The sequence below is a fragment of the Salvelinus alpinus genome, chromosome 14 (assembly GCF_045679555.1).
Source record: "Salvelinus alpinus chromosome 14, SLU_Salpinus.1, whole genome shotgun sequence".
In the NCBI taxonomy this organism is placed as follows: domain Eukaryota; kingdom Metazoa; phylum Chordata; class Actinopteri; order Salmoniformes; family Salmonidae; genus Salvelinus; species Salvelinus alpinus.
Genome location: NC_092099.1, coordinates 47,566,619 through 47,591,232, shown reverse-complemented (window position 1 = coordinate 47,591,232; position 24,614 = coordinate 47,566,619). Strand labels below are relative to the sequence as shown.

Below are 24,614 nucleotides of genomic sequence, written 5' to 3'. Positions count from 1 at the left end.
CGGGAGATGACAAGTGCCTGGATTAGGACCTGCGCCGCTTCCTGCGTGAGGCAGGGTCGTACTCTGCGAATGTTGTCAGTTATGTTGTCAGAATGTTGTCGAATTATCAGTTACTCCCCAACCCTGCTTCTTATAAAGACCAGCAGTGATGCAGTCAATCTGTCCTCCACTCTTAACCAGGAGAGACTGACCTGCATGTTATTGACATTGGCCCTCCGTGTACATTTGAGGGCCAGACATGCTGCTCCGTTCTAGGCCAGCTGCAGCTTTTTTTAGGTCATTTTTCCACACGCACCTGACCATACAACTGGGCAATAGACAAGATGATACAAAACCAGAGCTTGTCAGGACTAGTTTGGTTGCATGTGATGTAATCAAAGTGTTCATGTTACCTCTGTAATTGCTGCTGTCCTTCACTATATGTACTACATGGTTCCAGGGGGCTGGGTGAGGAATAGGCCGTCACTATATTTACTATATGGTTCCAGGGGGCTGGGTGAGGAATAGGCCTTCACTATATTTACTATATGGTTCCAGGGGGCTGGGTGAGGAATAGGCCTTCACTATATGTACTATATGGTTCCAGGGGGCTGGGTGAGGAATAGGCCTTCACTATATTTACTATATGGTTCCAGGGGTCTGGGTGAGGAATAGGCCGTCACTATATTTTACTATATGGTTCCAGGGGGCTGGGTGAGGAATAGGCCGTCACTATATTTTACTATATGGTTCCAGGGGGCTGGGTGAGGAATAGGCCTTCACTATATTTACTATATGGTTCCAGGGGGCTGGGTGAGGAATAGGCCGTCACTATATTTACTATATGGTTCCAGGGGGCTGGGTGAGGAATAGGCCGTCACTATATTTACTATATGGTTCCAGGGGGCTGGGTGAGGAATAGGCCGTCACTATATTTACTATATGGTTCCAGGGGGCTGGGTGAGGAATAAGCCGTCACTATATTTACTATATGGTTCCAGGGGGCTGGGTGAGGAATAGGCCGTCACTATATTTACTATATGGTTCCAGGGGGCTGGGTGAGGAATAGGCCTTCACTATATTTACTATATGGTTCCAGGGGGCTGGGTGAGGAATAGGCCTTCACTATATTTACTATATGGTTCCAGGGGGCTGGGTGAGGAATAGGCCTTCACTATATTTACTATATGGTTCCAGGGGGCTGGGTGAGGAATAGGCCTTCACTATATTTACTATATGGTTCCAGGGGGCTGGGTGAGGAATAGGCCTTCACTATATTTACTATATGGTTCCAGGGGGCTGGGTGAGGAATAGGCCGTCACTATATTTACTATATGGTTCCAGGGGGCTGAGTGAGGAATAGGCCGTCACTATATTTTACTATATGGTTCCAGGGGGCTGGGTGAGGAATAGGCCTTCACTATATTTACTATATGGTTCCAGGGGGCTGGGTGAGGAATAGGCCTTCACTATATTTATTGTATGTTCCAGGGGGCTGGGTGAAGAAGAGGTCAGATAGGGTTAGAGTTGAGTGATACAGATATGGGACTAAATAGAACATGAATGAATGGATCACTAAGTCAAAGGGTCATCTTGATAACATAATTGGATGACTACTACCCATTTTGTAGGCTACGTTGTTCAGGGGGGGAAATGAAACTGTATGAAAAACGGATTGTGCTAAGAATCCATCTACCTGAAATACCCAAACAGTCAAGATGCATTGTACATAAAATTAGAGAGACATATTCCAACATGTCTACATGCTGTACACCAACAAACAAACAAATCATGTACAGTTGAAGTCGGAAGTCTATATACACTTAGGTTGGAGTCACTAAAACTGTTTATTCAACCACTCCACAAATTTCTTGTTAACAAACTATACTTTTGGCAAGTCGGTTAGGACATCTACTTTGTGCATGACACAAGTAACTTTTCCAACAATTGTTTACAGACAGATTATTTCACTTATAATTCACTGTATCACAATTCCAGTGGGTCAGAAGTTTACATACACTAAGTTGACTGTGCCTTTAAACAGCTTGGGAAATTCCAGAAAATGATGTCATGGCTTTAGAAGCTTCTGATAGGCTAATTGACCTCATTTGAGTCAATTGGAGGTGTACCTGTGGATGTATTTCAAGGCCTACCTTCAAACTCAGTGCCTCTTTGCTTGACATCATGGGAAAATCAAAAGAAATCAGCCAAGACCTCAGAAAAAGAATATGTACGTTGGTGCGAAAAGTGCAAATCAATCCCAGAACAACAGCAAAGGACCTTGTGAAGATGCTGGAGGAAACCAGTACAAAAGTATCTATATCCAGAGTAAAATGAGTCCTATATCGACATAACCTGAAAGGCCGCTCAGCAAGGAAGAAGCCACTGCTCCAAAACTGCCATAATCAGCACAACAGTTTTCATCTGTGCTAACATAATTGCAAAAGGGTTTTCTAATGATCAATTAGCCTTTTAAAATGATAAACTTGGATTAGCTAACACAACATGCCATGGGAACACAGGAGGGATGGTTGCTGATAATCGGCCTCTGTACGCCTATGTAGATATTCCATAAAGAATCTGCTGTTTCCAGATACAATAGTCATTTACAACATTAACAATGTCTACAGAGTGTTTCTGATCAATTTTATGTTATTTTAAGAAACCAAAATCATATTTTCTTTGAAAAAAAAGAACATGTCTAAGTGACCCTAAACTTTTGAGCTGTAGTGTAGATAAATCTATGTCCATTAGTGCTCTGTGGCAACTGTGTGCCTTTGTACACCTTCCTTCCTTAATCTTGTCAGTAAAGTCTGGAGCTGGTTTGAACTCATTCAAGTTCCTTGTGTGTCTCCCATGACACTTTCCACGGATAGCATTCAGAAGAAAAAGTTATGTTGCTGGTGAAGTCATTCAACCTGTATTGAAATAGCAATTCAAAAAACACTTTTCCACATGACCCATTTCAGATTATAACAAACAGCTATATTTCCTATTTGCTTGAATAACTTTGTGTACAGGCAGTTTCAGACCTTTTCCACCTAGGAAAGTTTAATATGTGGCCTCAGACCACAGAAGCAGTTCTGCCACTCGGTAGGCTACCATTGGCCCAAATAACTATCCATATTCATGTTACTATTGGCAGCTTTACATAGGAGCGATTTCATACTCACTTTAAGGCCGCACCTGGGCAGAATGAGAACAAGTAGCTAAGTTATGTAAAAAAGCATCAACACACTCTGACAAATGAAGGGCCTCTCACTGACTGAGAAGTGAACGAGGAATGTCCACAGGTCCTCTAACATGTCATGTCAAGCCTTGTGATGCTGTTGTTAGTCGAGTCATCACAATGAGACGAGGGCGGACGGACAGACCTCTGATTAGTCCCTCTCTCTCTCTTCCTTTTTCTCTCCTACTTTATTTCGCTCCTTCTCCCTTTTTTTGATCCCTCTCTCCTCCTCCTGACTTGTGCTGAATCAATGAACATGTTACATCCAGGACGGTTTCAAAGCACCTCAAAACAAAGCCAAATGCTAATGCTTTGTTCAAAAGTCGTTACGACTCTATAAAACTCTGTCACGAAGAGCAACAGACATTACCACAGTTGCTCTGTGCTCGATGTGTTCACACAGCAACGTGACATCTGAGTGGACCATTCATAATAGATTTGCTATGAAGACCTTGACATTTTCCAATTAAGGTATGAAGTCATGCTCTCAATGAGGTCAACATAACGGTGTGCTTCATCCACTGACCATGTTTAAAGATTGAAAATGTGCATTTGCTGCTGAATATGGCATGGGTCCCATAACAGTGCTGATCATCAATGCACTATGGAAGCACAGACAGGACATACAGAGCTGTAACGTTGACACAGGGAGTCAGGAAGCAGGTACAGTTAGTGAGTTTAATAATAGTGAACGTAGACCGATACAAAACAAGCGAAACATCTGACAAGGAAACAGAGCCAACACAGCTTGAAGAGCGATGCTGGGGAGTGCTGGATAAAGGGGAAGTAATCAGGGTAGTGATGAAGTCCAGGTGTGCCTCATGATGAGGCGCAGGTGTGCGTAATGAGGATTGCCAGGTGTGTGTAAGGATTGGTTGCCAGGACCGGTGGGTAACAGACCGGCGACGTTGAGCGCCGGAGAGGGGGAGCGAGAGTAGAGCCTTCAGAAAGTATTCACACACCTTGACTTTTTCCACATTTTGTTGTTACAGCCTGAATTGTAAATGGATTAAATTTAGATTTTGTGTCACTGATCTTCACACAATATCAAAACATCATGTCAAAGTGGAATTTTGTTTATAGAACATTTTAGAAATTCATAAATTTAAAGCTGCAGATAATGTCTTGAGTCAATAAATATTCAACCCCTTTGTTGTGTCAAGCCATAAGTTCAGGAGTAAAAAAGTACTTAACAAATCACATATAAGTTGCATGGACTGTTCAATAATGTTCAACAATAGTCATTAACATGACTTTTGAATGACTAACCCATCTCTGTACCTCACACATACAATTATCTGTAAGGTCCCTCAATCGAGTAGTGAATTTCAAACACAGATTCAACCACAAAGACCAGGGAGGTTTTTCAATGCCTCGCAAAGATGGGCACAGATTGGTAGATGTGTCAAAAAATAAAAAGCAGACAGTGAATATCCCTTTGAGCATGGTGACGTTATTAATTAGGCTTTGGATGTTGTATTAATACACCCAATCACTACAAGGATACAGGCGTCCTTCCTAACTCAGTTGCCGGAGAGGAAGGAAACCGCTCAGGGATTTCACCATGAGGCCAATGGTAATTTTAAAACAGTTAGAGTTAAGTAGTTGTGATATGAGAAAACTGAGAATGGATCAACAACATTGTATTTACTCCACAATACTAACCTAAATGACAGAGGGATATATTCCAAAACATGCATTATGTTTGCAACAGTAATACTGCAAAAAATGTGGCATTTTTGTCCTGAATATAAAGCGTTATGTTTGGCACAAATCACAACACATCACTGAGTACCACTCTTCATATTTTCAAGCATGCTGGTGGCTGCATCATGTTATGGGTATGCTTGTCATCTGCAAGGACTAGGGCGTTTCTTTTAGGACAAAATGAAACGGAATAGATCTAGAGGAAAACCTGGTTCAGCCTGCTTTCCAATTGACACTGGGAAACAAATTCACCTTTCAACAGGTCAATATCCTAAAACACAAGGCCAAATCTACACTGGAGTTGCTTACCAAGACAACATTGAATGTTCCTGAGTGGCCTAGTTACAGTTTTGACTTAAATCTGCTTGAAAATCTATGGCAAGACTTGATAATGGCTGTCTAGCAATGATCAACAATGAACATGATGGAGCTTGAGGAATTTTAAAAGGAATAATGTGCAAATATTGTACAATCCAGGTGTGCAAAGCACTTAGAGAGTTACCCAAAAACACTCACAGCTGTAATCGCTGCCAAAGGTGCTTCTACATAGTATTGACTCTGGGGTGTGAATATTTAAGTAAATTAGATACTCTATTTTTGTATTTCATTTTCAATAAATTTGGAAAAATGTCTGAAAACATGTTTTCACTTTGTCATTATGGGGTATTGTGTGTAAATGAGGGAGAGAAAAAATGATATTTAATCCATTTTGAATTCAGGCTGTAACACAACAAAATGCGGAATAAGTCAATGGGTATGAATACTTTCTGAAGGCACTGTACAAAGGTATCTATATACAATTTTAAGTATTATAATAAATAAATAATGATAACCTCCATTTCGATATTACATTTACATATTAGATATGTAAATAGTCTGTACTATCTACAGAGACAGCGTAAAGGCAGAAAATAGTTGAAAGTGTTTCTGTCACAGTAGACATGGGGCTGTTGTTGATGATGCCATGAGCGATTCAAGATAATAACAACATAAACAGCCATCAGGAAATCGGGATTAAATTCACCTTTTGCTTTTTAGAATCCAATCTTGACGGAAGCTCTTCTGCAGAGGAGCTATATAAACCAGGTGGTGCACCTCATTCCACTGATAAAGCCAAAGTTGTCATCCACTAAAGTGGGGGCTGAGGATTCTAACATTTCAGTACATGGAGATTAGTAATGGAACAACGTATCATTTGGCAATGATCTATTTTGCTGCGGTTGTTAATTAAAGCAAGTATGCAGAATGTGTGTGCAAAGCCATGATATCACAATGCACCGAGTGAATCCCAAATCAAGCTTTGCATATTATAATCCTGTTCAAATGTGAATAAATAAAACCTATGCATTAATGTGGGCAAGATTTCATTTTAATAAGGGAGAAATGGAGAGAAAAAATGGCATTACATCTCACTTCAAGTTGTTGTGGAGAGTGTGGGAAGGAATCATTCCTTCTCATTAAAGGTGCAATCAGGAGCCCCCCAGATCTCCAATGTAATAACCAGTGAAAATAATCTGTTTTATTGATAGGCACATGCAGCAGAGTGTGTGCCAACTGCCTGTGTCTTATAGAAGGATATAATTCTTTGTGACTGCTCCTCAGGGCATCGGCTCTTCAAGTTCATCGTTTCTCTTTCTGATAGATATAGTTTGCCCTAAAAACCTGAGAATTTAATATGAGAGCTAACAATCTCTGCCAGCGGACATTTGGAAATGGAACAAAAAATGTCATGTCAGTTGACAGAATATTTTTTAAAGCTGTACACCTTCCATCTTATTTTAATTTATTGATGGATTCAAAAAGTAATCCTACACACGCCAGACACTTTGTTTTTTTGAAGGGGAGAGTGGATGCTCTTGGTGCACACTGAGCACTATTAAAATGGAATATTTCAACAAAGTCTAACTTTGTCAATTGATTGACTGTGCCTCACATTAGGTTTGTGTCTACATAAATACATGTTTGGCTCCAGAGTGGTGCAGCGGTCTTAGGCACTGCATCTCAGTGCTAGAGGCATCACTACAGACCCTGGTTTGATTCCAGGCTGTATCACAACCGGCCGTGATTGAGAGTCCCACAGGGCGGCACACAATTGGCCCAGCGTTGTCCGGGTTTGGCCGAGGTAAGCCGTCATTATAGATAAGAACTTGTTCTTAAGTGACTTGCCTAGTTATATAAAAGTAATATTTTTTTTTTTAAATGGCTCATGAGAGGGATCTTTTTTTTTTTAACACAACGTTTGTACTTATTGGTCATGTCTTTATCAGTCAGATCATAGATAATCACATCACAAGAAAATACATCATATTTCATCATCATCTTTAATCCAATCCGTGTCACACTGCTTATTTGACTATAAACGTCTTTAGGTGAAAGACCACATAATGTAAAAAACTGACACCTCCATAGTTGTTTCTAAATTCTTTCTGTATATTACTGAACCATGTATAGATCTTGAACATATTAGAGTTATTATATTATACTTAACATATTAGAGTTATTATATTAGAGTTATTATATTATACTTATCATATTAGAGTTATTATATTAGAGTTATTATATTATACTTATCATATTAGAGTTATTATATTATACTTAACATATTAGAGTTATTATATTAGAGTTATTATATTATACTTATCATATTAGAGTTATTATATTATACTTAACATATTAGAGTTATTATATTAGAGTTATTATATTATACTTAACATATTAGAGTTATTATATTATACTTAACATATTAGAGTTATTATATTAGAGTTATTATATTATACTTATCATATTAGAGTTATTATATTATACTTATCATATTAGAGTTATCATTCAACTGGGTGGCAGGTATCATATAATATATGTCTACATTCAACTGGGCGGCAGGTAGCCTAGTGGTTAGAGTATTGGACTAGTAACCGTAAAGGTTGCTAGATCAAATCCCAGAGCTGACAAGGTAAGAATCTGTCATGCAGTTAACCCACTGTTCCTAGGTATGTCATTGTAAATAAGAATTTGTTCTTAAATGACTTGCCTAGTTAAATAAAGATACATTTTGAGTTATCATACTAATGTTATTATACTTATTCATATTATCATATTATCATATGATCATATTAGAGTTATCATATTATACTCTTTACAGTTATCGTATTATGCTTATCATATTATACTTATCATATTAGAGTTATCATATTATACTTATCGTATTATACTTATCATATTATACTTATCATATTAGAGTTATCATATTAGAGTTATCATATTATACTTATCATATTAGATTTATCATAGTATACTTATCATATTAGTGTTATCATATTAGAGTTATCATAGTATACTTATCATATTAGTGTTATCATATTAGAGTTATCATAGTATACTTATCATATTAGCGTTATCATATTAGAGTTATCATATTAGAGTTATCATATTATAGTTATCATATTAGAGTTATCATATTAGAGTTATCATATTAGAGTTATCATATTAGAGTTATCATATTATAGTTATCATATTAGAGTTATCATATTGGAGTTATCATATTAGAGTTATCATAGTATACTTATCATATTATACTTATCATATTAGAGTTATCATAGTATACTTATCATATTATACTTATCATATTAGAGTTATCATATTGGAGTTATCATATTGGAGTTATCATATTAGAGTTTCATATTGGAGTTATCATATTATACTTATCATATTAGAGTTATCATATTGGAGTTATCATATTGGAGTTATCATATTAGAGTTATCATATTAGAGTTATCATATTAGAGTTATCATATTAGAGTTATCATATTAGAGTTATCATATTAGAGTTATCATATTGGAGTTATCATATTGGAGTTATCATATTAGAGTTATCATATTAGAGTTATCATATTAGAGTTATCATATTAGAGTTATCATATTAGAGTTATCATATTAGAGTTATCATATTAGAGTTATCATATTAGAGTTATCATATTAGAGTTATCATATTATACTTATCATATTAGAGTTATTATATTAGAGTTATCATATTAGAGTTATCATATTATAGTTATCATATTGGAGTTATCATATTAGAGTTATCATAGTATACTTATCATATTAGAGTTATCATAGTATACTTATCATATTATACTTATCATATTAGAGTTATCATATTGGAGTTATCATATTGGAGTTATCATATTAGAGTTTCATATTGGAGTTATCATATTATACTTATCATATTAGAGTTATCATATTGGAGTTATCATATTGGAGTTATCATATTAGAGTTTCATATTGGAGTTATCATATTGGAGTTATCATATTGGAGTTATCATATTGGAGTTATCATATTATACTTATCATATTGGAGTTATCGTAATAGAGTTATTTTACATTTGAATTGACAATTCCCAGTAATCCTAGACATTGACTAATCGAGCAGTAATTCCTACAGTGAACCAGTACAGTGAGTAGTCACTTAGTAGGAGTCACATTGTGTCAGTGAGCTTTCATACTGCACCATGGACTCAAGCACTAGGATTCATCAACTTAAATGAGGCCAGGTACCACAGGCTGAAATGACATTTTTGTATCTACTTATAAATGTTGAGATGTTTTGGTAGTTTGGTCCTTTAATATGACTGTTTTAAAATGTAAACATAAAAATGTCAAAAACGTAAAGTAAATGTATATTTTCTTTAGTTTGTCATACTAGTGTCATCAACATTTCATGCTTTTTAACTACTTTTAAATGGATATATATCCATTATTTAAAAGTTCAATACATTGAATCACACATCATTTTAAAGCCCATTTCATAGAGAATGTTACAAACTGGACTATATGTAGTAACTTACTTTGAAGAGATGGCGATTGGATCAAAATAGGCATTTAGCAATTGGTAGTCTAAATTCAATGTACTTGTCTTTACCTGCCATTTCCTGAAAGTCAGACTCTTCCCACACGTCATTTTCCTCAGCTTCAGAAGCATCTGCATTCACCAGTGTTTGTGTGGTTATGTTCTTCAGACTTGATATGTTGTAAAAATAAATATTCTAGATCATGTTTGCTTTGAAAAATGTGCCAAAGATTCATTTTACTTAGATATTTATCCATAATCGGGTCTGAATAAGTCTGGTCCTGGAGTGTCTTAACAAAATTAAACCAATACATTTAGGCTGACTGCATCCAGTGTCCAGAAGAAGGAATTTGCAGTATATGCAAATATGGACATATTTAATTAAATATCACTTAATTTGCATATTTTGTATAATATTTCAGACAAATTTAAATATTTTTTTGTGTGTGTGTCTACATTCAACTGGTAAACGTTGATTGTGATATGATTAAGAGAAGAAGAAAAAAAACTAATCGAGTGTGGTGCCTGAACTTAAATTACACAATTTAGAACAATGGTATTCAAAGTCTTGGTAAGGGGTTAATTGCAATGAGGTTGCCAAAAATGTAATTAAAATATATATTTTTAATGGTGTCCCCCAAAAATTCTGATGAAAAAATGGGTTTCCCACTGAAAATGTTTGAATTCCACTGATCTAGGATCATCAAGCAGCTCTGCTCCACTGTTTCTGATGGGAGAGATTGTCAGTGTAGTAATTTCTTCCAGACCATAGTGGGAGCTTTAGTGTTACACAGCCTATTACTGTAAGGACAGGGGAGAGTCTTTGCCTCACAAAGTGCTGTTTAAGAAGGGATACAAGTGCACAGTAATGACATGAAGACAATGGAATACAGATGTAGGATCATAATTTGAACACGTCTGTTACAGCAGGAAAATAATGCAGCAATAGGAAATGTGAATTATGATGTGGATTATAATGAATGGACCTTTTTGTAACACTTTACTTGACACCCAGTGTCATAACATGTTATGACACGGCCATAACCATGTCATAATATGTCATATCAGCTGACATAACTTGTCATAACCTGTGATGATATGGCCATATCACATATATTTACACCTGTTGTGACATATATGGTGTTATTTTATGGCTGTTTATGACATCTACATAAGAGTGTCAAAACCCTAATTTTTTCCCTGCGAAGAAGTTTCCTTTCGTTTGAAACTTTGTTTCTTAAATCCTTTGTTGTTGTCGTAATGAATTCTTTACAGTCATGTTTTTTCGTCATATTTTAGACAACTTGTAGAAAATACACTTTATGACACTGTCATGAAGCATTATGATTGTCCTTTGTCAATTTCTTGTGTCACTTTCTTGGACTAAGAAAATAGACTTCATGACACTGTCAAGAAGCATTGTGACCATCAGAATCATACAAGCCAGATAAGCCTATCACGTACATGCCCTTATATCAGTTATCAGTCGAAAAGAGAGTCCTGCTCCTAAAATCTGCTTCTGCATTCATCCCAGTCATCAGCAACAGAGCATTGAGGGTAGGTGCATGTCTGACATCAATGTGTGCACAATTACAATGATAATTTAATATGGTTTTCTAAAAAAATACATATATATATAAAACATAAACATATTGTTGACATGTAGGCTATGGTGTAATGGATTGTTTTGCCTTGTGCTGTAAGTTTTGTGGGGTTTTACACTCTTATGTAGGTGTCATAACCAGCCATAAAATAACACAATATATGTCACAACAGGTCTAAATATATGTGTCACGACAATGTTATTACCATCTTATAGCAGGTTATGGCAAGTTATGTCAGCTGTTATGACATATTATGACATGGTTATGACAGTGTCGTAATGTGTTATGACGCTGGGTGTCAAACAAAGTGGTACCGACATAGTAGGGGTTGATATATTTTCAGTAAGTGCAAATTACAAACTTCAGAAGACTTTTTAAACCTCAAATACACTATACAATTTACAATTTACATTTCCTGCATTCCAGGAAAGTTCTCCTGCAACCCGGTGATCAAATTAAGATCCTACATCTGTAGACCTGGTATCTTACAGCTTACCTGTCTCTAACAGCTATGGCAATTTGATTCATGTTCAAATACTCTTACTCCTGTGAGTAATTTGTGCTTGATTTTGACAGTAGACATGCTATTGATACAGTTATTACTACAGTGGGCTAAATAAGGTCACGCAGAGTGTTTCTTGGTAGTCTTAAACAAATATATTTGAAACAAAGTATACACCTCACACATATGGTCATGGACAAAAAAAAGACACCTCTACCGTGTCAGATATAGAGTTGAAATGTATTCAATTTTGAGTTTGCAGTGCAATATTAGACTTTATATACATCACAGAAGACTGAAATATAACAAAACCTTTTGACATAGAAACACTAGATTTTCAGCAGTTAAAAAAAAAATATTTAACCTTTATTTAACTAGGCAAGTCAGTTAAGAACAAATTCTTATTTACAATGACAGCCTACCCTGGCCAAACCCTTCCCTAACCCAGACGACACTGGGCCAATTGTGCACTGCCCTATGGGACTCCCGATCACGGCCGGTTGTGATACAGCCTGGGATCAAACCAGGGCCTGTAGTGACGCCTCTAGCACTGCAATGCAGTGCCTTAGACCACTGCGCCACTCGGGAGCCAACAATAATGATGATTAATTATGAAATTATGAAAAATATTAACAACATTCCATCCTTGAGGCCACTAGAAGACGATTTGGTCATTTGACTCCAGGAAAGGGCTACTAAAGACACCATTTTGAATTATACTCTATCTGTGACATACCTCGACTATTCGCAAAAGGCAATGAATACTTTCTACAGGTAGAGTCTAACCTTGATACTGTCAATAAAGTCAAGTTGTTCTCTAGAAATGGTTACGATATGACCTAGCAAGCTTTGTCTGGCAGGCCACAAAACACAAGAGAACTGACCGCTGAGACAACTGATGCCACTTTATCTACTGTAGATCATAATTTCAATCCTTTTCGTGCAAAGATCACATGGAAATCCCAGTCCTCTCCCTCATAATATCTTGTGTAACTGCTTGACTTCATTGGATGAATTCTCGGCCTGGGGGGAAAACTATGAGTAATTTGATGACCATACAAACGCAGAACAAACCTTCCCTGAGTAATTGTGTATAGTTATGCCAACAATACTTACAGATAATCTAAGATATCCTTCCTTAGTGACTCCGAAGCATAATGTTCTACAAACACAAGAATGAGGAAGTAGTTTCACCATTTCCTCCTGCAGCAACAAAGAAATGTACCACGGTGACAGTGCAGGCATAAGTCAAGTTGTTGGAATTTAACCCAGTTATTTGAGTAAAAAATGTATTATGTTGTGGTGGCCTTCAATAATATGGATTTGTAAAAGTAATATTCGGTCAAAGACCAAATATACACTTCAAATACTTCAGAGATACCCGTGGATAATGTTAGTGGAAATGTGATAAATAACATGTTCTCCACCATGCTCTCACCTGGGCAAGAGGAGACACCTTCAGCTCACCCCCCTGTTCCTGTTTCCAGAATGCCTCCCTGAGCCCCAGCAGGAGTCCATATACCCATTGCATTATGTACTTTTAAACAAACTTGGACCTCCTGAAAGTGAAGCTAGACTTCAGAGGATGTGGCATGTTTATGGGAATGTACTGTAGAGATTTTCTAATTTCTTCTGGTCACCTTGGGCACAGTGACATGTATGCTTTGGAGCCTTTGATATGAGACATGGAGGTTTGGTAGGAAAGGTGCAAATGAAGATATTTTGGGGGCATTTTCCCCTCCTGTGAGCATAGAGAAGTAAGAAATGGAGCCGGTCCTTCTCTGGAGATTACAGGTAATACGGCGCATAGCCTTCATAAACATTCTTGACGCAACCTGATGATGGAGAGATTGCTCCAGGAAAGGATATTTTCACACTTTGATTTGCCTGAAATGAGCTGGAGAAGTCAGCGATGTCTTTGAGGTTCTTAACAGAGAAACCTGCCCTTTAGCATTCGATCTCTCTTTCTCCACCCATACTATATTGAACAAAAATATGAACGCAACATGTAAGGTGTTGGTCCCATGTTGCATGAGCTGAAATAAAAGATCCAAGAAATTTTCCATATGCACAAAAGCTTATTTCTTTCCAAATTTGTGCACACATTTGTTTATATCCCTGTTAGTGAGTATTTCTCCTTTGCCAAGATAATCAATCCACCTGACAGTTGTGGCATATCAAGAAGCTGATTGAACAGCATGATCATTACACAGGTTCACCTTGTGCTGGGGACAATAAAAGGCCGCTCTAAAATTAACAGTTTTGTCACACACAATGCCACAGATGTCTCAAGTTTTGAGGGAGTGTGCAATTGGTATGCTGACTGCAGGAATGTTCCCCAAAGTTGTTGCCAGATAATTTATTGTTCATTTCTCTACCATAAACCATTTCCAACATCAATTTAGAGAATTTGGCAGTACGTCCAACCGGCCTCACAACCGCAGACCACGTGTAACCACGCCAGCCCAGGAGCTCCACATCCGGCTTCTTCACCTGCGGGATCATCTGAGACCAGCCACCCGGACAGCTGATGAAACTGAGAAGTATTTCTTTCTGTAATAAAGCCATTTTTAGGAGAAAAACTAATTCTGATTGGCTGGGCCTAGCTTCCCAGTGGGGGGCCCAGTCATGTGAAATCTATAGATTAAGGCCTAATGAATTAATTTCAAGTTACTGACTTCCTCATATGAACTGTTACTCAGTGAAATCGTTGAAATTGTTGCATGTTTGCGTTTATATATTTTTGTTCAGTATAGAATATACAGATCTGTTCCAAAAATGTGTCCCAATTATATAAATTCATGAAATAAAACACAACAAAGAGCTGATGATGGTTTATTAGTATTCATCTCTGAGAAAAATGCTAAATTTGATCCAACTAAACCATTGAAGCCAGGCTTTAATCCAAGCCCTTGTGGGGTAGCCCCGAGCATATTGGGAATGTAGAACGTCTGTATATCTTTCCGAGGTCACCATAGAGTTGACCCAGTGCTACATATGCATGTTCATTTGCCTAATCTCTCCTCTACAAATGTCTTACAGGCACATAAAAGGGTTTATGAAAATCTGAGACAGCCAAGGCTTGAAATCATGAGAGAAACCTTTACGTTGCTTGTTGATCTACTGTAACGCAGATGCATTATTTATATATATTTTTGAAATAATGTGAAACTAGAAAAAAACATTTGTATATGTTGACAATGATGAGACTAAATATGATGTGTATGATATGGGCTGGAGGTAGCCTAGCGGTTTGGAGAGTTGGGCTGTAACTGAAACATCTCTGGTTCAAATCCCTGAGCTGACTAGGTGAAAAACCTGATGTGCGCCTTGAGCACATCCTGTAAAGCACTCTGCATAAGTGTGCCTGCTAAATGACAAACAATTACACATATATATATATTCCCAAGATGATGTATAATGGGACTAATATAAGGGTTAAATGAATTCAGAACTAAATATTGAGTAAACTATAATGAATGTAATCTGTGGGAAATCATAGTGCTTTACTGTATTGATCTTGTGTGACCGCTCCTCATCTGGAGAGATGTAGTTATTTCAAATACACTGTGGAAATGACGTAAATACAACTCTTCTAGCACAAGGTGATTGTGTCATTCTGAGTAAGGGGGAATAATTTTACTCCACAGGTTCACCATGCAAGATTGTGACAAAAACATTGTCCCCTGCAAAAATTCCAACAGCCATTAGTTAACCACTAGGCCCAAGACAATGGTAATAGCCAGCATACTAAAACTCATATAAATGTAAAAGGATATATTATGGCTGTATCACAGGCTGTATCACAACCGGCAGTGATTGGGAGACCCATAGGGCTGCGCACAATTGGCCCAGCGTCGTCCGGGTTTGGCCGGTGTAGGCCGTCATTGTAAATAAGAATTTGTTCTTCTCTGACTTGCCTAGTTAAATAAAGGTTAAATGTAATTATTATTTTTAAATGGCTACTGTAGCAGTAACCCACATTAAGCATGCTGAATAACACACATGTAGTGTCCATTGAGTTGGTGTGTAATAATAACCACCTCAATGAAGGTGGATAATATGTTTTTCTCTTACAGCAGGTGTCCCAGTATCTTTGAAATGCCACTGATCCCAGACTTTAACCAGCGAAGGCTAAAAGATGCAGGGCCTTTTTCCCAGCAGCTAACAAGCTACAATACACAAACTGTCCTCCCCGAACCCAAAGACAGGACCATAACCATACTGTAACTAGCACTCAGCTCAGACACCCATCCATACCCACAAGACATGCCATCAGAGGTGTCTTCACAGTCCCCAAGTCCAGAACCGACTATGGGAGGTGCACAGTACTACATAGAGCCATGACTACATGGAACTCTATTCCACATCAAGTAACTGATCCAAGCAGTAAAAGCAAATAAAACAATGTGTTGTGAAATCTATGGTAATGTTTTTACAATTGTATAACTGCCTTAATTTTGCTGGACCCCTGGAAGAGTAGACGTTGCCTTGGCATGTACTAATGGGGATCCATAATAATAATAATTACAAAACACAAGGCACCTCACTCATTTCCATAAGCATATATGTATTAAGATGTTCCAAGACATGCCTGGGCATGTGTGGGTGAAAAGGTTTATTTCAATTACTAGTATAAATATTCAGTTCCATTTAAATGTCCCTTATCTACATGGAAGTGACCATCTGCCAATTATAGCAAGACAGAAAGGTTGCCGGGCTGCTTGACCACTGTAGACTCCTGTTCACTTTGAGACTAAGATGTATTTCTAATTTCTAACTTCACGTGTTTACATCATGCCATTTCAAACAAATATGGTCAAACCTTGATTTATACTGTATACAATGTGTTTTTGGATTGTCACACAACAGACATACCATTCTGGATTCTACAAGTGTGAGTCTGGTTAATGGCAGATGGTGTTTTGGGGGCCATGGTTTTGGCTAGGAGGCTAAAGCAATCGGAGACATTTGAGATGTGATTGAGGGATTTGACAATGATCATCATTCAGTCTCCATGCATCCAGTTTAAATAAAAAATATGAAAATGAAATGATCATGAAATTCAATCTTGCTTACAAGCATGATTGTAGAAAAGGTTTTAGTCATTTTCAATACTGACACTGACATGGCTGTATTTCTATGACCTGCCTATCTTGGAATCAACTCTGGAAAAAACAATTCTAAGAAAAAAGTTTTCTCCCAGTTATTTGCATAGTTGCATCTCCACCTTTCCCATTGAGGCCCCTTTTCTCCCAAGGAGAAAAAAAAGCATAGGCTTATCTATTCAAAAGGCATTTAGTCCATTTCTTTCTTGGCCGGTAAACCTATTCACCAATTGTTCAGCCTTGTAGATTGCATTCTAATGCTAATCTAGCGTGTTAAATATATTTTAGTTCCTCCTTTCACCGTTTTGTCATTCAGTTTATCCAGTTTTGGCCACCCATTTTATTTATTTATGCGCCTACTTCTATTCATGTGCTCATGTATTTTTTATTGTGTTGTTTCACTGTCATGCAGTGTCAACTCACTCTATTCAATGTGGCCTACTTGAAGGGCTTGGAGGGACAAAGCGTGTACACATTGCAGTGCTATTCACTCCGGCCAGCTGGATCGGCTGAAAAAAACCTTGTGAAAAGAAATCCTCCACAATGGACACAGAAAAACTGCACAATGCTAACAGTTTTCCAAATACCACTGATTGCTTTCATCACAATGAAGGAAAGCAGACGCTTTTGCTGAGCTCCACTTCAACAAACAACACTCTCACAAAAAACCTCCCAACCCACGTTTTGTTCGCAGACAAAACCTCCTCGACCGTCTAAACGCTCCCAGTGAAGAAACAGTTCGTTCAGGTTTCTCCCCCTTTCCTTAAGTAAAATATAGAATACAAGGCCACATAAAGAGAGGGATTTTTTCACTGAGATGGTAATGCGCGCTCTTTTATTAACCTGGCGACCTTCTCAGGCGTTTCGGTCAGCCAACTGTTGACTACCTTTTAACAATCTCTGGTTTACTTCCTACCAAAAACGATCAAATAAGTGATACCTTCAAAAAAACAATAATCAAAATAAATATCCTTTCTGTTTTCGAAAAAAAAAATAATCCCATAATAGCCTATTGTACTCTACTGATGTGTATGTAGGCTATTCTCCAACAAGGCCAAACTGCTGGTTATAAAACACTGGTGTCAGAATGGGGACCAAAGACACAGAGAAAAGTCCCCCGGTGAAGCGTTGACTTCGTTTGTTTTAAAATGTGCGGAAATAATGTTGAGAGGATAAATGTTGAATTTGATATTTTTTTATTTCATACTGAATGAAACAAGGCCACTTGTGCGTTAATTCCAGGGCTAAGCAGGAAGTTCCGTTGAAAGAAGTGATCGGGGTGTTACAATAGAGAATGCAGAATGGTGAAAGGGTTTAATTAACCGTGTCGGATGATAATTATCCCTGGACAGTCCAAATTAGTTTTGCATAATCGCTCTGATCCATATGAATTAACTTCTTAATGTAATCTAGGAGGGGTAGTTTGCTTAAATATCATGTCCAATGTATTACATGTCATAATATGAACATAAATTCAGAGATATCACCAACACAGACGCACACGCGCACCCCCCCCCCTCCCCCACACACACACACAAACCATGCCATAGTGACGAATGTTGAAGAAAGTATATATAACAAAAATACATTAAATACAATGCAATTAGTTGTGTTTTGTAATTGGAAGCTGACACTTAATTCAGGCCCTGTTTTAAACCTCAAATAGATTTCTGTTCTACAGGCTTAAAGAGCTCATTTTTACTTGGAGGGCCTACAGAAACCCACTCAGTTTTATCTTCCTATTCACGATTAAAATTGTGATAAATCAGGTTTTGGCTCTTGATTACAATGGGTTGATTTAGATTTCCGAGTAATGCTATTCACAGCGCGAACAAACACGGCCTTTGGAGGATACATTACACTCCACCTGGGCTGACCATGTCAGGGCAATTCAGATTAACATCTTGTTAGCAAATTCAGCAAGAACTACAGCGCGATTCTTTCTGTTTGTCCGCAATAGCTTTATTATAACCCTTTGTTCAACATATGAACATAATAGCATTTACGAGTTTAAAGTACATGTAAGTGGTGTTTAAATAAAACACAAAACATACAACTTCATTAAGAGTTAGTAAAGACGAGAGTTGCTCCTCATGCACATAAATGCGAAGGTCTCAAGAAAAGAAAAAAAAGACAATTTGGTGAATTGCCAATGTTGAAAGGAAGGATACCGATTGTTGTCGAATTAAAAAAAACTTCTAGGCTCGTCATACTTGGCGGTGTGATTCCTTTAAATAAATTACATCCCATAAGCACTTAATATTTCCTGTGCAAATGTTACAGGACAAGGTATGTCCACTGTTCAATCAACTGGATCAGCATAATGATTCCCACTAAACAATAAATATTACAGACTTCCATAAAACAGTGTTTGAAAACTTAAAATATCAACTGGATTTTGAGCCAAACCACCCAGTCAGTTCCAGACCACATCTCAAATACTAGCCAAATGGCAAATTAAATATTACCATCATTTAGGCTGTACACATTTACAGGCGTATGTCGTTCTGATTGAAACAGGAAAGCAACATGAGCGTAGCCAGAAGCACAAGAAATTAGCAATCCTTCTTGCCCAACAATATAAATCATATAAAAGCAAGTGATTATATTTCTTAAACAATATTTAATTATCAGATAAAATATATGAAGATAAGTATGACCAGTTCATGTTTATATCTGATTTGTTGTGTGATGTAGTAAACTGCCTACTTGATAAGAAGCCAGTAAAGCCGGTGCTTTAGCAACAGACATGGTACCTTTCAAATGAGTATTCACATTGACAAGGGCCCTTTGCTCTCTGTATTCCTGCCATCCTTTTGTTCTGTCCCTCTGGGATTTGACAGATGATGGCTGAATATTAGTTTCGAGAGTTCTCTAAATAAGCATTAGGCCCGACCTTAGATAAAGGCATTAATCAATATACATACACATGTGATATCTGAGACGACGAGCACTTCATCACATGTACAAGTTTGTGCATGCATAATAAACTCTTGCATGAATATTTTTTCACATTTAAACCTCTCCTAAGTCCAATAGGCTATCATAATGCCGCTGCATATGCAGGGTAGTCAAGTTGAGGTTTGCCCATCCCGGGGAGTAGGATGTAGGCTAACGGTGGCTGGAGACCCGCAGAGGGCCAGCCCGTACAGTTACAGGAGATCATGTAGCCTGGGTTGCCCGGGGCTGGATGAGAGTGAGTGTGAGTTCCACCGACACCGCCAGTTCCAGAGAAAGCCGTGCCACCAGGGTAGCCCAGAGATGGGTAAGGAAACGAGGGCGAGGATAGCTCTGACATCTTCGATCCGAGCTCAAAAAACGAATAGGGGTTCGTGGACATGGACGGGTTGAAAAAGACTCTCGCTGCTGCGGCCGCCGCTGCCGCCTTGTCGGGGTTCCCCAATAGGTGTTCGGAAAGTGCTCCATGAGATAAACCGCTAACTTTTAGCGCGTCGTGCTCCCCAAGATTGTAGGGCACTGGGAAGGCAAACTTGTCTTTTTTCATCAGAGTCTTTGGCTTTCGCCTAGGTCTGTATTTATAGTCTGGGTGTTCCTTCATGTGCATGGCTCTCAGTCGTTTAGCTTCGTCAATGAATGGCCTTTTCTCCGACTCAGTGAGAAGTTTCCACTCCGCTCCCAATCTTTTGCTGATTTCGGAGTTGTGCATTTTTGGGTTCTCCTGAGCCATTTTTCTTCTCTGCGCTCTGGACCAAACCATGAAGGCATTCATCGGTCGTTTTACGTGATCCATTGGTTTAGACATGTTGGTACAAAGTACTTATGGTCTGAAAAAGGAAATATCACAGACAATATGTCAAGTCTCTTTCTAGTATTTAGTGACAGTAAAGCCTCAGGTTGCCTAACAACGCAAATCAAAGTTACATAGGTCTACATATATGATACAACTAAGTAATCCAATTAAAGTATATTTAGCAGAGAAACAATAACTGTGTGAGATAAAATTCTTAAAATAGCATATTTCATTAACGTACGTAAAATCTCAGTGCTTCATCACACCGTTGTAAGATATCCGTTTGGAAAAGAGCAATGCGCTGCGTCCTGATGAGAAACTCTGTAAAAGTTACGTTTTCTGATGCATGTTGCTGTCCGACGAGGAAAATCAATATTGCACAGAAGACAGAAGGCAATATGCCTAGCGAAGTTCTTATCTTGTTTTGCTACTATCGCCAGACTGTTAACCACCACTCAGCACTTGAATCCAGCGTTTACGCAAATGGTTGATAACTCCGGGCTGCCCCATGTGAAATAAGGTTTTCAGAGGCAGGTAGTGAAAGTGCTCCAGGAGCATGCGCAGTACATCTGACACACACTGACGGACTCGGGTGAAAACGCATCACTGTATATTTGGCTATATCCCCTCATCTCATGGCATATATCATTCACAGTGAAATTAATAGTGTCGTTCTTTATAGCATATTATCATATGGATCATCATTACGAACCTATTATTTCCACGATATATTATTATATTAGAATATATTAAAATAATATTAGTAAGACTACCTTTATAAAAATAAAAATAAACATTTTAGTATAGACGCTAAATAACGCAATGGGCTTGTAACCAAACTGTTCCCGAGAAGTCTAGGCTTTTCTTAAGAGTACGTTGAAAATACACAGTAAGTTTAAGATCACTCCGAACACTGGGTAAATTAAATAAAAGGCTCATTTTAAAACAATTGATTGCACATGCCGCCCAATGACAGAGGTAATGAGCGGTGAACATGGAAACGTCAATAGGCTACTCTCTCTCTCCCTCTCTCTCAATTAATTTAAATGTTTCAATGTAAGTGCTTTATTGGCATGGGAAACATATGTTAACATTGCCAAAGCAAGTGAAGTAGATAATAAAAAAAGTGAAATGAACAATAAAAATGAACAGGAAACATTACACTCACAAAAGTTCCAAAATAATAAAGACATGTCATATGTCATATTATGTGCAAATAGTTAAAAGTACAAAAAGCAAAATGAATAAATATAAATATGGGTTGTATTGACAATGGTGTCTGTTTCTTTTCTCTCTCACAACTACCCAATTCTATCTGAGTTGACCCTTGTATTTTTTTTTGCACTGTCTCTCTACACACTCACAGGACTCTACACACTCACACACACTTTCTCTCTACACACTCACAGGACTCTACACACTCACACACACTTTCTCTCTACACACTCACAGGACTCTACACACTCACACACACTTTCTCTCTACACACTCACAGGACTCTACACACTCACAGGACTCTACACATTGACACTCCAACACACTCATACCATGCACACACATTTATACTGACTCCACACACGCACGTATGCACGTACGTACGTACGCACACACACGCACGCACGCACGCACGCACGCACGCACGCACGCACGCACGCACGCACACACACACACACACACACACACACACACACACACACACACACACACACACACACACACACACACACACACACACACACACACACACACACACACACACACTGACCCTGTATATAGCTTCTTACTTTTTGTGTTTTTGTTCTACCTTATATTATTGTTAGTGCTACATTGATATTGATTACTGCATTGTTGGGTTTGGAATTGGCAAGAAAGTAATTTCACTTGCGCATGTGACATTAAAGCTTGAACTGCACACTATTTTATTTCTAAATAACTATGGTCTTTACTTTTTATTTGATCTAAATATCCTACTGTTATAGGCTACTCTGCACTGGCTCTTACATCTACAGTATAATGTCATTAATCTCTTCCTGAGTGGCGCTGCCTGTTCCTTGCTCCATGGGTGGCACTGCTATTATAGAAATGGTACATGCCTAGACGCAAGATAGCTAAGTAAAGAATGTCTTCTTTAATTTTCTGATATTGTGAAAAGCAGTTTGTCATAAATACGCCTAAATATTGACGAGGGTAGAGTGTCTAATCGCGTTTGGTGAAATTAATTATTTTCCTGAATTTCCCCTTTCACTTTCACTTCAAAGGACTTTCCCAAGGGCGGAGAATCGACAACCGAAATTAGGTTGTCGAATATTCAACTAAGCAATTACAGTTATCTGAAAAACTCGTTGAGTAAATCGTCTGTTTAAGTGGTTTGTTCCCGCACCTTCTCGGTTGTGCATAATTATTAAAATGAAAAAGTGAAAAAAAGGCTGCATCAAACAATTGACATGCCGATTTGTAGTCCTTGCATTTAATTTGATATAGTGTATGAATTAATGCCAAATTGAATTAAATATAAAGTCGTCTTTCATGAATGATTTGCATTTGTACCTGAGTCGGAATTTATGACAACTCAGCTGGTAAGACAGGCAGCCTACTGAACAGTGTCAATATTGAGTCTTCCTTTCTCCCGTAATTTCTATATTATTATTATTATTATTATCATTATTATTATTATTACATATTAGTATGAGTATTATGATGATTATTATTACATATTGGTATTATTATTACTATTATTATTAGTGCATACACATACTAGGTCTTGTCCTAAAGTCGTAGCCTGTCCGTAATTTCAATTAGTTCTCATGAAAACTCTCATGTCCATGCCATCCCATCAGCCATTACAGTGTTGAAATAATCAGTAATACAGGATGAGGAGGGGTTGATGGGATACGTTGAGATATAATGTGCTATACATCATGCAGTAAAAACAATTAATAAAGAAAACAAGTTATTTGATTGAATGACATTGGAACATTGGATGAACTCAATAGGATGCGCTACTTAGAAGGGACATACAGCTCCATTGACTGCTGTAGTTGTCCGTCCTCTAGTTGGTGTGATATACTTTTCGCAATTTGATGAGCCTAAACGAGTAACGCTAATGTTGTTTCATTGTGTCCGGGAAATAGTGGCCTTGTCACTGAAACTGCTCCATTGTCTCCACTTGGAGGCAGCCTGATCGTCAGGAGATGATGCGAGTCAAAAGGACCGGCCGCTGATTGACAAGTGCACCTTGACGTTTTGAGAGAGACAAGCTGCAGCCTCAACTGAAAGTATTCGCGTCTCTCTCAACACTATGTTGTGCTCCTATTGTGGGGCTGTCATTGCTTTAGATAACATTCCAGCAGAGAACCACGCGAATCACTGTGAAGAGCATCTCCTTTTATGACACAAACACGCAAAATGCTATGAATTATATGAATAAGTTAAGGGAAAAGTTTTTATCAGCTGTAGATAGTAAGTGTACAGTCCATTGAGCACAAAAATAGATGCTTTTCATCTTCTCATAATCGTGAACCTCATAAATGTTACTCCCCACTATTGCAATTTGTTGGGTAAAAAAATAAAACACATTTAATTCTGAACTCAGCAGCATTTATACTGTGTATAATAACAGTTTCATAATAGCCTGTTGCTGAAGCATGACCAGCAGATTATAGTGTGCACCCTGAGATTGACTTTCCTGATGATAAAGCCTCGCTGATTAAACCCTCAATTCAATTAGTATTTCCACACCTGAACCTCACTCCTATTTGATTTAGCAATGATTCATTCACTGCCTTTTCTATTTACTGAAATAGTAACACAATTTCCCAGCTTGGCCAACACATGTAATTAAGATCTAATAAATTGATGTAAATTAGTGTTTTTTCAGCCCCTTTCTGTTGT

At 37.8% G+C, this 24,614-nt stretch overlaps 1 protein-coding gene across 1 annotated transcript; it reads right to left on the bottom strand.

Annotated features, from left to right (window-relative positions):
• Positions 1-18,909: 18,909 nt before the first annotated feature.
• Positions 18,910-21,102, bottom strand: LOC139538992 (transcription factor Sox-21-B-like). Its single transcript, XM_071341626.1, has 2 exons — positions 20,965-21,102; positions 18,910-20,757 (listed from the first exon to the last, which is right to left on the bottom strand). Exon 2 carries the CDS (start codon positions 20,733-20,735, stop codon positions 20,016-20,018), a length of 720 nt encoding a protein of 239 aa, XP_071197727.1. The 5' UTR covers positions 20,736-20,757; positions 20,965-21,102; the 3' UTR covers positions 18,910-20,015.
• Between the last annotated feature and the right edge of the window lie 3,512 nt (positions 21,103-24,614).